At 29.9% G+C, this 13843-nt stretch overlaps 1 protein-coding gene across 1 annotated transcript; it reads right to left on the minus strand.

The window, feature by feature from the left end:
• Positions 1-1001: 1001 nt before the first annotated feature.
• On the minus strand, positions 1002-5462 carry LOC114163224 (Reticulon family protein). The gene is made up of 9 exons (XM_028047402.2): positions 4077-5462; positions 3941-4000; positions 3748-3850; positions 3560-3634; positions 3317-3461; positions 3125-3194; positions 2777-2842; positions 1794-1916; positions 1002-1451 (listed from the first exon to the last, which is right to left on the minus strand). Exons 1-9 carry the CDS (start codon positions 5248-5250, stop codon positions 1273-1275), a joined length of 1995 nt encoding a protein of 664 aa, XP_027903203.2. The 5' UTR covers positions 5251-5462; the 3' UTR covers positions 1002-1272.
• Positions 5463-13843: the final 8381 nt, after the last annotated feature.

Genomic DNA, 13843 nt, shown 5'->3' on the forward strand with positions numbered 1-13843 from the left:
GTGAATTTTATTCGCCCTTTACAATTGCTACAATAAGGGAGTCGAGAAGATTCTGAAACTACAACAATGACATATTTTTGTTCTGTATTCAAAGCACTAAGTGTTTTCGTTTTTTAAGGAATCAAAACATCACACTATTAATTACATCATTTTCATGCCACGTGACCTACCACGAGGTCGAAACCGATGGATGCTTACTTCATAATTCTTTTGTCACACGCACCAGACATGTAGGTATTTTCAGCAATCGACAATTAATTGCTTATTTAGCATCAATAAAACTATTTTCAAAAATAAACAAAACCATGAAAAGGCTTAGGTTAGTGATGTGTACATCACAACTTATAAGGTCTTCGTCAAATATGTCAATGAGTGCATTTATTGAAACTGTGAAAAGATTAATACATATTATCCCCTTTATCTAAATTATACATCTTATTAACTTAATATAATTACATTTACAATGAAAAAAATGTTTTTACTTATTAAGTTTCATCGCAGAGAAAAAAAGAAAGGAAAGAGGGAGAGAAAAAAACGTAAAAGATATAATGGTTTTTACTTATTTTATTTTTGCGTTCAAATATATATATATATATATATATATATATATATATATATATATATATATATATATATATATATATATATATATATATATATATATATATATATATATATATTTCTGAAAGTGACATTGTAAAATGGTTATTTTAAAAATTTGTGGAGGTGAAGGAAGTGAAAGCCTATATATACGTGCTAGCTTAACAAAACGAAAATAAAAGCCCATGGCAGAACATGGCCCAGAGCGCCCATAACAACTTATTTTCCTTCGTGTAACACTTATTTTAGTCACTTGTGAAGACTCCATTAACACCTTCACGATATTTAATTACCATTCGATTCCTAAGAATTAATATAAGACTCTAAGAATTTCAATCACTCTCACAAGACTTTCTAAAATGCTCTCAGGCTTTTTTACATATGGAAAGTGAATTTAAGAATTTGAACCATAAGGAAGATAAATTATTATAAGTGAATGCTAATTACAGAACATTAACGTCCAAGCTATTGTTCCCTTTCCCTATTGAACCCTGATGGGTTTGTTTACTAAATTAAGCTTTATATTAACATAACAAAAATTTACATCATATTTTTATATATAAGGAAACTTCTACGTGAAACTTTTAAACGAAAACATATATAAAAGAAAATAAAAAAGTTTTAAAGGGAAGATGGGACTGTGTTAACAACTGAACAAGCCTGTTTAACCTTTCAGAACACTTTCTTTAGTTTATTGGTGTCACTAAGGTTGTTGGTTGCATGTCCTTGTTTGTGTCTCGCTCCAACAGGTTCTTCCCATGTTTCATCACATCCTGTTTCATCTTCCCCAAACTCATCTCTCACCAAATAATGCTGTTGATAATATCTAAAGGCCACAAATAACACGAACACTGCAAATAACACAATTTCATCCGTTGGTTATCGGTTCGACTCTCCGGTAAAAAATACTAATCATTTATATTATCGTAACAAATGAATTTGAAGTCTAATTCAATCTTACAAAATCAATTTTAAATTTTGAGATAAGATTTACACTTTGTTTATATATTCTGAGATTGTGTCATCACTAATTGATGTGGTACTTTCAACATTATTTGGATTTTTTTAAATAGGTTTATTTTAGGAAAAAAAATAAGGACATTGCAAATCAAACAAAAGAATTGAAATTCAAACCTAAACTCTAAATTCATATTTTAAAAAGTAAAAGATGCAGTGTGAGGAAACATAAGTACCTGCCCAAATGCGAGCAACAACTGACGATAAATTCCAGACAAGCCCAAAGATGCCAAGAGCCACTGCTTTTTTGTGTGTGCATGAATCCCAAGCATCTCGGAATCGCCGAATCCAAAAATTTCCTTCATGTCATTAAAAAAACTGTGACCATATATTCATACTCACTATTTCGTCTTTCATCCTTTTTTTTTCCCCTTACAATTACAAAAATTCATTTCTTTTAATTACCACATTACTGTTCTCATTTGGAGGTAAAAAGATTATTTTCCTTAAAAGAAAAACAGGACCATTTATTAAAATAACAAAAGAATAAGGTTCTTGGACACAGTAACACGTGAAGAGAGACTATAGTTTTAGGTTTCATCTTTGGGATTGGGACCACTCACTAACACCATTATGTTAATATCCCACACTGTGACTGCGTTCTCTTCTTTTCAAATCAAATTGTCAGACACAAAATAAAATAAAATAAAGTCAGAGATGCTTCATCCATGTGATGCATAAAATTATGCCTCCATCATCACATCAAGTACCAAATCTTTAAAGTCATAAAATTTATTATCTTGAAGCAGAATTAGATTTAAAGTTTCTAACTTTATTTATATCGTTTAGATGGTATAATTGCACTGCATTAAACTATTATTTGTGTTTGTTTGTTTCTGCCCCCATCAGATCCACATTATGATGCAGTTAAAACCCCACCCATTGTATAATGAAACAAAATAAAATCATAGTTAGCCAAGAACCCACTGAAAATTCCAACCTCTTTTGTCATTTACTTCATATATGTCCATGATCGGGTTAGATTACACTAAAGAGTAGAGAGACAATTCAAACATCGTTAACTCAGTTTAGCATCTAGCACTAGCAGTTCCTAATTACACTAACTGTACTATGTTGTTTACAGCAGCTAAAAGTTGTAGGGTCATAATTCAGGCATTAAATAATGTTAGAAAAAGCAACATCAATTTCAGGAAATTACCATATGCAGTTAACTGTGCAGAATAAGAAGTGCAGATCTTTGGTACAGTAAAAACTCCGAAGAAGCCTGAGGCAAATGACGGCAAAACAAATGTCAGTAATCGATTTGGTTAAAGGGCACTTTCAATAACTAATAGTAATAATAATAATAATAATGAGGATGAAGGGGGTGGAGAAGAAAGATGCATTTTTCACTTCCATAGTTATGCAAAGAGTGAGAAATGTAAATTGCTCGTAATGGTTGATTTCAGAATAATAACGGAACCAGCATGTGAAAAATTTAGCCTTTTTTAGTGTTGAGAGAGTTCTGTTAAGGAATAGGCTTTTGTATGAACCCTTGAAAACTAACCCAATTTGATCATCTTCCAAATGGTTATGTAGCTGCCACATCTCGCTAAAACAAAGAGCAAAACAGCCAACTGCAATTCATTCACAAATGGCAAATTAAAATTTGGTGTTTAATCTTCTGGGTTACTGTAATTTGTAATGTTGATAAGAAGATAATCATAATACCAGTGAGCAAAGGAATCTATTAATTTACCTTTATGGTGGTGCCTGGATCTCCAGAAAACAGGCCTTTGATTTTTGACAGAAACTCGTTTAAGTAAGGAAGGATCAATTTCAGCATCCAAATTGCATCTTCTTCTCCCAATACATAATTTGTGTCCTCAACTTCTATGAAACCCCTGTTAAGTTTGATCCAAAAGAGAATCAGAAAAGATTATGAATGTTCTTGAAAATTGTCATTGTAATATATTTTTCACCATGGTGCTTGGGTTATCACCTGAATATTAGGGATCTATATAGGAAGATGACAGCCAGATAAACAAGACTTATATAGGAAGTCACTGAAATAAGACTGCAGAAACAAAGAAAGAAAAGCTTCATATCATGGTTCTGTTCTGAAACAGCAAATTATATACTGATAGTATACAAAAAAGAAAAAAAAACTCTGCATAACTGATTTCTAACCTCAGATTGATATCCTTTGCATAAGAAGATGAGACTATGATGAATGTCCCAAATCCAAAAACAAATGCTGATCTTGAAACGTCTCTCCACATGATTAAATCCTCTGAAGAGGAGAATTATATGGACAAAGAATCAATACCATTATGTGAATAAAATTTTGACAGTAAATTTCACAGTTTCGATGAATCCTCACCTATACTCTGCAATTTGCTTTGGGTTTGTGGAAAGCTGCGGTGTTCTTCCGCCTTTGGAACTGGACCATCACAATCAATTATAATAAACACAAAGCCAATTGGAACAAATTGAAAGAACAAACTGAAAAATCTTACTTGAATTAGCTTGGGCGAAATTCCGGTGAATTGTGCAATTCCTTCTGATTGTAGGAGATTGCTTCAGACTATGAGGAACAGAAACTGGCTTTCTTTCATTTTTGTGATGAAATCGCATGTGGGCACTCACAATCCTCTTAGGTTCTGGTTCATTTAGAATCTTCTTAGGTTCTGGTTCCTTCATAATCTTCTTTGGTTCTGATTCATTCAGAACCACCTTCTTTTCCGGTTCATTCACAATAACCTTTTTGTCCTGTTCTTTCCCAGCAGCCTCATCACTTTCTGGCTCTCTGACAACCATAGTTTCTGCAATACTAATTTCCTTCACATCAATTCTCTCCTCCATCTCAATCTCAATTTCTTCCCCTTCTTCATCTCCTTCATCTGCTTCATCAACTGCAACTTCATCTGAATCATCACCAACCTGAACCGACAATTCTGTTGAACAATGAACCGCATTCGCTGAGCTGTTAGATATGACCTTCTCTTGGCACACATCATCCAAATCCATGCAACTATTATCGTCAGCGTCATTCTTCTCATTCTCAACCTCAATCTTTTCATCGGTTGGTTCATCAGCAACTAAATCCAATTCCGATTTCGTGTTCCTCAATTGAATTGAGCTGACACCAGGAGAAGCACTCTTCTTTATTGGATCTGACTTGCTCTTCCTCAATTGTGCCGGACTCCTCTCATGCCCCTCGTCTGATTCACTACTCTTCTGTGTCTCAGATCTCTTCTTTTTGGGATAAACTGGACTTCTCTCAAGTTTATTCGCAAAAGAAGCAATCTTTCTGGTCTGTGTTGGACTCTTCTTTATTCCATCAGAGGAAGAAATGTTCAGCTCCTCGGAACTCTTCAGGGTCTCTGTCTTCCCTCTTGCCACCTGAATTGGGATCTTATTATCTGACCCCTCAGAGCTCTCAGATTTCCAAGTTTTCCTCTTTCCACACCCAATTGGGCTTCTTTTCAATCTGGCACCGCCACCATTTTCTTCAGGATTTTCCTCTGCGTTAAACACCTTGATCCCACCTCTCACTTCATCACTCTTCATTCTGCTCTCCCACACTGACCCTGCAACCACACTCCCTCTAGCCCCTACCCTCCTTTTGCCAACTTCCATCCCCAATTTATCTCCTTTTTCTACCTGGCTATCAGTACTCCAATGGGTCATAGGTGGTTAGTGGATAAGAGGCTTCTAGCTCAAGCAATGGCGGTTGGTGGGGTGCAACATTGGGATCCTTTTGCAAAACAATTGAGAGTGAGTGAGTGAGGGAGAGATCAAAAGTAGAGAGAGTAGTTGGTCACTTTTCTTTTTTCCTTTTTATTTTATCTCTTTCTGTATGATAACTGTGCCATACCAGGGTAAGAAAAAGCAAAGGTAAATTTGGTGGGGTTGAATGATTAGGGTGCTGAGGAAGAGAAGAACCCTTCTTTTTCTAGCATCGATTTGATTGATTCCCTCTGATCTCTCGTCACTCTTACCGAGGCACTCTAAAAGTCATTAATAGTCTCACTCTCACATCACATGAAACTGTACACCTAAATTTGCTGCATGTAATATGTATCTTGTCCTTCTTCTCAGAGTCCAAAGTGCGTGTGAATTCTGCGGTGTACTTATGGAATTGAGTGTATTTTCTTAGCGGTTTTGTCCATAGCCTGCTTACGTGTAATGGTGGAGGCACAAGGAAATGCGATTTGTCATGGTAGCTACAAGTACCTTGGCAGAATACCAGACAAACACACCCGGTCAGTTATCCTCTTTAATGTTGTCGTGCTTCACAAAATATGAATACCTAAGCAAATGCTGCTCTTGTATCCAATTGCTTGAAATTGAAACTTAAGACAAGATGCACTAAAATAATGTATCAACATTTGTGATATTTAAGAACATATTATACTTTTCTTTACCAATTAAGAGACTGATTAGAAAAATTAATTTTTTTGTTCAATTAATTGGGTCCACTGGTATGATAGGTCTTGTTTTTGCTAAGTGGGTGTTACATTTAACCAATACTATTTAATTATATCAATTGATCATTTGTGTGCAGATGGATTTCTATATAACTGCTATAGCAGAAACTTTAGACAATGAGAATCCCAGAAGACCATGGCAAAACAATTTGACAGAAACTAACTGGTTTCATCCATTTGAGTTTTCTGCTATTGCTTTTGCCCAATTAAAAGCATCTATTGCTGCTAATGATGTTTTTCAAAATTACTGCTGTCTAATTTTTATACTGACATGGATCATTACTACAACATAGAATACTAAGAAACATAACGTAAACATGTGTTTCAACTTGGATTAAAGAAAAATTAAATTGTGCTACTTTGAAATGTGGAATAGATTTAATTTTGCTAACAAGTCAACAGTAGATAAAGATCAGTTACTTTTGAATGACAATTTATTGTGATACACTGATCATGGTCCCCTCAGAAACTAAGGCTTCAAAAGTTTTGGCGTTATTCAATTGTCGCATTAAGAATCACATACCACAATACAAAGGAAGGAGGTGAAAATGTTATGTTATTGCGTGTGAGAAAATTAGTTACTGCATGTGGGAATGTTTGGTGAAAGGGTAAGTGGTAGAATCCAACGAGCAAAGCACAGAACAAAAGGTTTTAGAGTTACCCCACACAACAATTTTTTTCCCTTTCTTCTTTTTCTGCTGAGACGGGTCTGTCATGTGAGGCAAAATCATGCAAAAGAATCCATTTTACACGGAACGTGACGACAAATTAAAGTTGCATACGACCAACACTCACCGACACCAGTAGTTACTGTATTTTGGTGGTATTGCATTTTATCCCCTTTGATCCTGTCGAGGATGATGTTGGCAACATGTAACACTTTATCACATTATTCCTTCCTCAACATTTGTTTATCTTTATGTTTTTCTTTATTATCCATTAATGTTAATGGTGCGTGTTCATTCGTATTAAATTAATCATATGCATATAATTAACTTAATTTGTAATTAATGTTTTTAATATGATGGGTGTTCTGATTGAATTAAATAACCTTAAGACTGAGTTTTAAGTATTGATAAGATCCTTTCATAGTTGATGAAGATGTTGATGGCAAATATTTTGTCATTCCATGTGCTAAAATTGGTGGCGGAACTGTATAAAAGAAATCTTCCAAAAGAAGTTCATTCCAACAAAAATAAATTCATATATTCATAAATTAAAATGAAAAATTAAACAGTTAAATAAATTTAAATATGTGGAAAAATTAAAAACATTTATCAAAATAAAAAAATAATTATGAACAAATGTGAACAATGTAAACAATTAAAAATTTTATACAAAATTTCTTAATATAATTAACTGAATAACTTTTTGCAGAGTAAATAATGAATGGATAGGTATGTTTATCATGTAATTATATAATTAGAAAGAAAATAAATTTTAAAAACATTTCAAAATATAAATTACAATAAAGATTAAAATAGAGACGTAAATTTTGGAATAAGAGATTAAATAATTATCAAAATGAGTTAGAATGAAAATAGAGATAAAGATAAAGATATATTAAAGAGATGAGATTGATTTTAATAATATTTTAATAATATTTCTTGTGAAATTTACTCTTTCCGAGTTCAGTCATAATTTCACAGGTATCTAGTCAACAACCCATGATTGTTTGAGAAAATACTTAGATTATTTAAGAAATATCTTAGTTTTTCAGTAAAAATTCTTAAGTAACAAACATTAGTATTAAAGTCGAAAAAAATAACTAATAGTTCCTATTGTACTAGAGTTTCTACTTGAATATTAATTTATAAAATGATTTATCAACTATAAATAAAATTATAAAATTGTCATTTGCTTAGCTAGAAAAAATAGCATGAACAAAAAATAATTAACTTAATAACCAAATTATGTTGGAGAAGCAAAAATAAATTGAGTCAAAAAACTACATGAACAACTAACAACATGGTACTTAGCAACTTATGGCTTAACACTTGTACAAAGACTAAAAGAATCAAATAAAACACTAAGAGTGTAGTAGTCTTGTGTGTCCTCCTAGTGTATGGTTACTTGTCCAAGGTTACATGTACAAAGTTGTGTTTTACTGTTGTTATATAGTCCTAAATTATAATAACATTTGAAGTTACATATTTCTTTTCATGATTCACTCTTCAAATGTCTCCTGGTTAACATTATCAACAAGTTTAGACAATCTTAAAGAGTGTTGAATTGAAGTGTAAATGTTTTGTTTTGTTTATTTCATTTAAGCACCCTCAAAACTTTATTCAGTGGCAGCCTTTTGTTTAGGCTTCTCGAGTGAGTTACTTGTTCAAGCAAACAGATATAGTTTGCTTAAGTAGAATTTTGGTTCTCCAAACTCTTTGTTTTAGTTGAAGCAACTCATTTTTTCTTAAGTAAAAATAATATAATGAATGAACTTTTCATATGTCATACTTTTAGCTTTTAAATTGTTTCCTTTCAATAGTTGAGGTCACTATATATATTTGTTTTAATTTTATAATATCAAACATTTGTTTATTGTTTTGGCCATAACTTTTTTTATATTCAATTTTTTATTGATTTCAACTTCATCACATTTTACATTCTCAGGACTTCGAAATGAAAATATGATTGATTTTGGAGTTGTCTGCTACTTTTATCATTTTTGTTTAAGTTGAGACAAATTTCTTAAACCTTTGTAAAAGAAGCCATGCAAATTAGATTTTGTATGTTTGCTTAAACTTTTATAGTTGGGCTTATGATCAATTAAAGTCCACGCTTAGCCCACTTTATTTCAATTTTCAGAGACAATTTCAATAGTTTAGATATGTTCTAAGTTGAGAAACAAAAGTCAATTTGTTAAATTTTAAAATTTTAGGAATTGTCTCCTCGTATTCTTTTTTTTTTCTTTTTCTAGACGGAATTTTTACTTTGTCATGGTAATTTTGTGACAAACATTTCATCAATGACATAATGTCATTGGTTATTATTATTTATTTTCATGGCAATTTATTAGTCATAGAATATAGTGACAAAAAAATAATTGTGATTGCAAGTTTCCATTACTAACATACTTAAAATTCAACCTATAATAACCTCTGTAATTAAATTATTACAAATCTAATTTTGCTACAAAATTTGTCGCAAATTTTAATCAAAAGTTCCTCCGAAACTTTACAATTTCACTACACAATATATCACATCTTGTGATAAATTTGATAATATATCACATCTTGTGATAAATTTGATGGTTGTCACGCATTTCGATTCATAAATAAATATTTTTTAAAATGCTAGTTATACAAAATAATTAAAAATCTTGATTATAGACTTTTAAGAAGAATTACTAACTCTTAATTTATATCTAAGAAAAGTTCCTTACATCCAAGCTTGAAGAACTAATTTTATCATAATAATTTACTACACTTTTGATGCATTTCATTGAAAATACATTGTAAATTCTTTAGATTTTTGTACTATGCTTTTTATTTTCTTTTTTTCTAACATGACAAAAAATTTTATAATTTTCAATGAAAATAAATTTGTTGGTAAATCCAAATTTACCAACGATTTTAGAATTCAAATTATTAATAAAATTTTCATCAATAATAAATCTCTCAACAAAATTTATCGTTGGATTTATAAATACATTTTGTCAATAAATTTTAACTTTGATTTTGATGCATTTTTCTATTGATAAATTGGGCAATAATTTTCTTGCCTAGTGTGATGAAAATTTTTATATATTAAGGAAAGATGAGTGAGAAGAAAAAAAAAAGAGATAAGGAGAAAGAGGAGGATGACAAGGAGGAGGAGGTTAGAGCTGGTGGCAACAATGGAGTCATAACCATGGTGACTCAATGGCCATGCAAAAGTGTAACGGTGACATAGAGATGTGACGATGGTGCCTCTTAGAATTAAAATAGGTGAAGGACGAAAATTAGAGGAAAAGGAAGAGAAAGAGAATGAAGAGGAGAAAGATGGTGAGTCGAAGGTCATAATAGTTGACACAATGGTGATGACTATGGGGTGGAGGCGTTATGAGGATAAAATGAGAACGAGAGGAGAAACAAGGAGAAAAAAAAACAAGAGAAAGAAGAGGAAGAAGAAAATCCAGCCACGATTTTCACCGACAAATTTTATTGACGATCATAATATGTCGATAATTATTGACTGATATTATCAACTGATATTTACCAATGAATTTGTAGTCATGAGTAGTTATTGACAAATTTTATGAACTATTGATAAATTTTTTACATCCAATTTATCAATAAATTTTTTACTATCAATAATTCATGAATAAAATCAAATTATCGATGAATATTTATTATTATTAATGAATTGTGTCGTCAATAGTATGCATCCTTTTATAGTATTTTGTTATAATAATGTTAGAGCTATTTCTCTTCTGTTAAATACTCCTTATATTTTAATACAACCTAAGTTAAAAGAAAAGAAACTACGAATAAAAAAAAATCGAATAAAACAATAGTGAGTTTCGTTTCTATTTTATTGATTTATCATGAATATTGTCTTAGTTTTTTATTTATTATTTTCATTTATTAGTAGTGGTTATTTATTTTTATGTTGTTACACGCAATGACAACAATGAGAATAATGTTTTTTTAAAATAAATAATTTTACCATGTAATGCATTATTTAAAGGATTAAACTTTTTTAATAACTATTTAATATATTTTTTAATAACAAAATATACAGTATTTAAATTGTATCACCTTTATGGATTTTCAATTATATTTTCGAAAAATTACCATTTGACAATATTAAATCAACTTTGAGAAGGAAAAAATAATAATCAAAAGGAATATTTAAAGTACACATTTGCAGAGAATAGTTGGCTTATAAAATGATTCAAACATAAAAAACAGGAAATAAATTTAAATTTAGACTCTAGCAACAAGAAAATAAGAATATCCTAAGAATAAGAAACAAAATATTAGTAAAGAAGAACAAAGAGATTCAAGAGGTGAGAATACACACACAGTAATTACCCTTCCATTAGTCATATATAGAGATGTTACTGAGTTAACAATGTAATAAATGTTTTTCACCCTTAAAATTAACCTAAAAAAATATTTTTTATACTTATTTACGGTTACTGTTTTTAGTAGTGGAGGATAATATGTGTTTTTAAGAGGAGATTTATGATTTTTAATAACTATCTAAATCTTCATTGTGTTTTGTAATTGTTTTCTAAATTTTTTCTTCTACCATTAATTAAGGTCTTTTAAGTTAATTTCTTCTTTTCTATAAGTTCCCAAATAGAATCTTCTTTGAATTTAGTCAATTTTGTCCAATACCTCCATAAAATATTCTTCATCATTTCCTTCAAATCATAATTCACCAACCTTTATCTTCTATCACCTTAATAAATTTTTCTCTTTCAAACAATCAACCATCATTAATTACTACTTCTTTGTCAATTATTTCTTGATCAATAACAATTTGTCTCGGGCTTTTTCCTTTTATTCAATCCCTTTTCATTTGATACAAATATTGATTCATTAACTTTAATATTATTCAAAAGGGAATACAAAACTTATAAGTATTGAAGCTTATTTAAGGAAATAAATTTTTAATCATGCTCGATTTTGTCGTAATCTGGATGATGACTACCAACGAAGTTGTATTAAGATAAAATGTTTAAAAGTACATTAAAAAAATATTAAAAATATGTGACCAAATTTATCAAGGTAAAATCTAAATTGATGAGATGTGACATCTTTAAAATTTGGAGTACTCAATAAACCTATTCAAATTTATTTTTTTATTTGTTACTATTTTTAACGGTTTAATAATATTTTATTATTATACATCGTTATAATAAAATGTTTCAATATATGTAAATATTTAACGAGAATTCAAATGTGCGTTTAAGTTTTATATTAAGTGATAGTGAACAAGATTTATAAACTCATTGTTTTGAGTTTGGTCGGAAATGTTGTCAATTATATATATGAATCGAGGTCATATTTCATTGATATTGTATCTCTTCTATAAATTTTCTCAAAAGATCCATTATATTTTCTACACTTTTTTTTTTCAATTGGTGAATGTTTTTGTGAAATTCTTATTTTGTATTACTTTAACTAAAGGAGAGATATACTCAAGAATTACACTGAACGCACATTATAAAAGTGGAGGAGTATATATTAAAACAACCAATAATTAGTAATTATTTTGTTACCTATGAAAAACTGCCATATTTGGTTCCTCAATAGTTGTAAAAATAGTAAAACAATAAACATAAAGAAACCATAATAACAAACCTTATACTATTTAATCAGAGGACATGTTATAATACAAAAATAGCATGATTGTTGTTGTTGAGTACGAAGTCAAAGGAGAATCATACGAGAAATTGAACATATGTGATATAAATTTCTAACAATTTACATGCACAATGGACCTTCCTCAATCAACATATTGTTTATGCTTTTCTAAGAAGATAAGATTCTCAGGTATGGCAGACACAAGATACATGGTTTATGTCTGCCTCATCACATTCTTTGTAATGTTACAATGGCACCTTACTGTTGCTGAGGAATGCACATTGGATACAGAAACAAAAAAACATGTTAGCCACCAAGATGTTCCAGTCATAGAAAGGGAGCTGTTGGAAGATCTTGACTTTTCCCACCACCATAGACAACTTGCAGGTTCAGATAAAGACGACAAGAAGAAGAAAGACAAGAAGAAAAAGAAGAAGAAGAAAAAGGGCAAGGACGATGATGATGATGACGATGACGATGACGATGACGAATCTTCAGCGAAGCAAAGTACAATATCTGTATCAAAAGCCACCTCATTTTTTTGTACATCCATTTTACTTGGTTTTCTTCTCATGTAATTGGTATGCATGTTGTTTTGTATATTTCTCAAGTTAAATTGTTTGTTGACAATTACATGGGATGAGATCCATATATGTTCGTTGTTCTCTTCCAATCCTTAGAGGTTACAACTAGGTTTATGGTAATAAAGTCTAAATTTCAAAACATGTAATGTACTAAAAATTATAATGTATTACATATATAAATATATATATTTTTTTGATATTTCTATTTGTGTACATGGTTAAAGTGAAACAACCATTCTCCAACAAAATGTATTCAAATTCTTATTTGTATGAATCCATTTTTATGTCGTAGAGAGTAAAAATGATTAGAAACATACAAAATCACATAATATCTTTATCTTCTTTTTTACCACTTCATATATATATATATATATATATATATATATATATATATATATATATATATATATATATATATATATATATAAAGCATATATTTAGTAATTTTTACATTTTACTCAATTTTTTATTTAATTAATAAGTTGGGACAATTTTTTTAACTTATTTTGTAAAAAAATAAAAAATAAAACTTTAAACTAATTTTAACGAACCATGCTTTAAGACAGTGAACTTCATCCCATAATTATTTTTACAATTTTAAATTACATATGTAATATTTCTACTTGGAAATTAAATATTGATATTTAGTTTTTAATTTATAGTGATTCTATATAATATATTGTTATATATATTATCTAAGTAATGATATTTTTTAAGGTAACATTCTATATACTTTTATTCTAAATTTATTATAAAATATTTATGATAATTAAAACAATTGAGATATTTTTGTTGGAAAGAGAAATAAAAATAAAGAAAACAATCTTTCCTTTGGTAATTGTTTCACTAAAAACTAAAGTTGTGATTTTGATTTGCTTCTCATTAAGTTAAAAGTCATAACTCATAATCG

The sequence above is a fragment of the Vigna unguiculata genome, chromosome 9 (assembly GCF_037176805.1).
Source record: "Vigna unguiculata cultivar grain cowpea cultivar isolate G323 ecotype 2 chromosome 9, ASM3717680v1, whole genome shotgun sequence".
Lineage (NCBI taxonomy): Eukaryota > Viridiplantae > Streptophyta > Magnoliopsida > Fabales > Fabaceae > Vigna > Vigna unguiculata.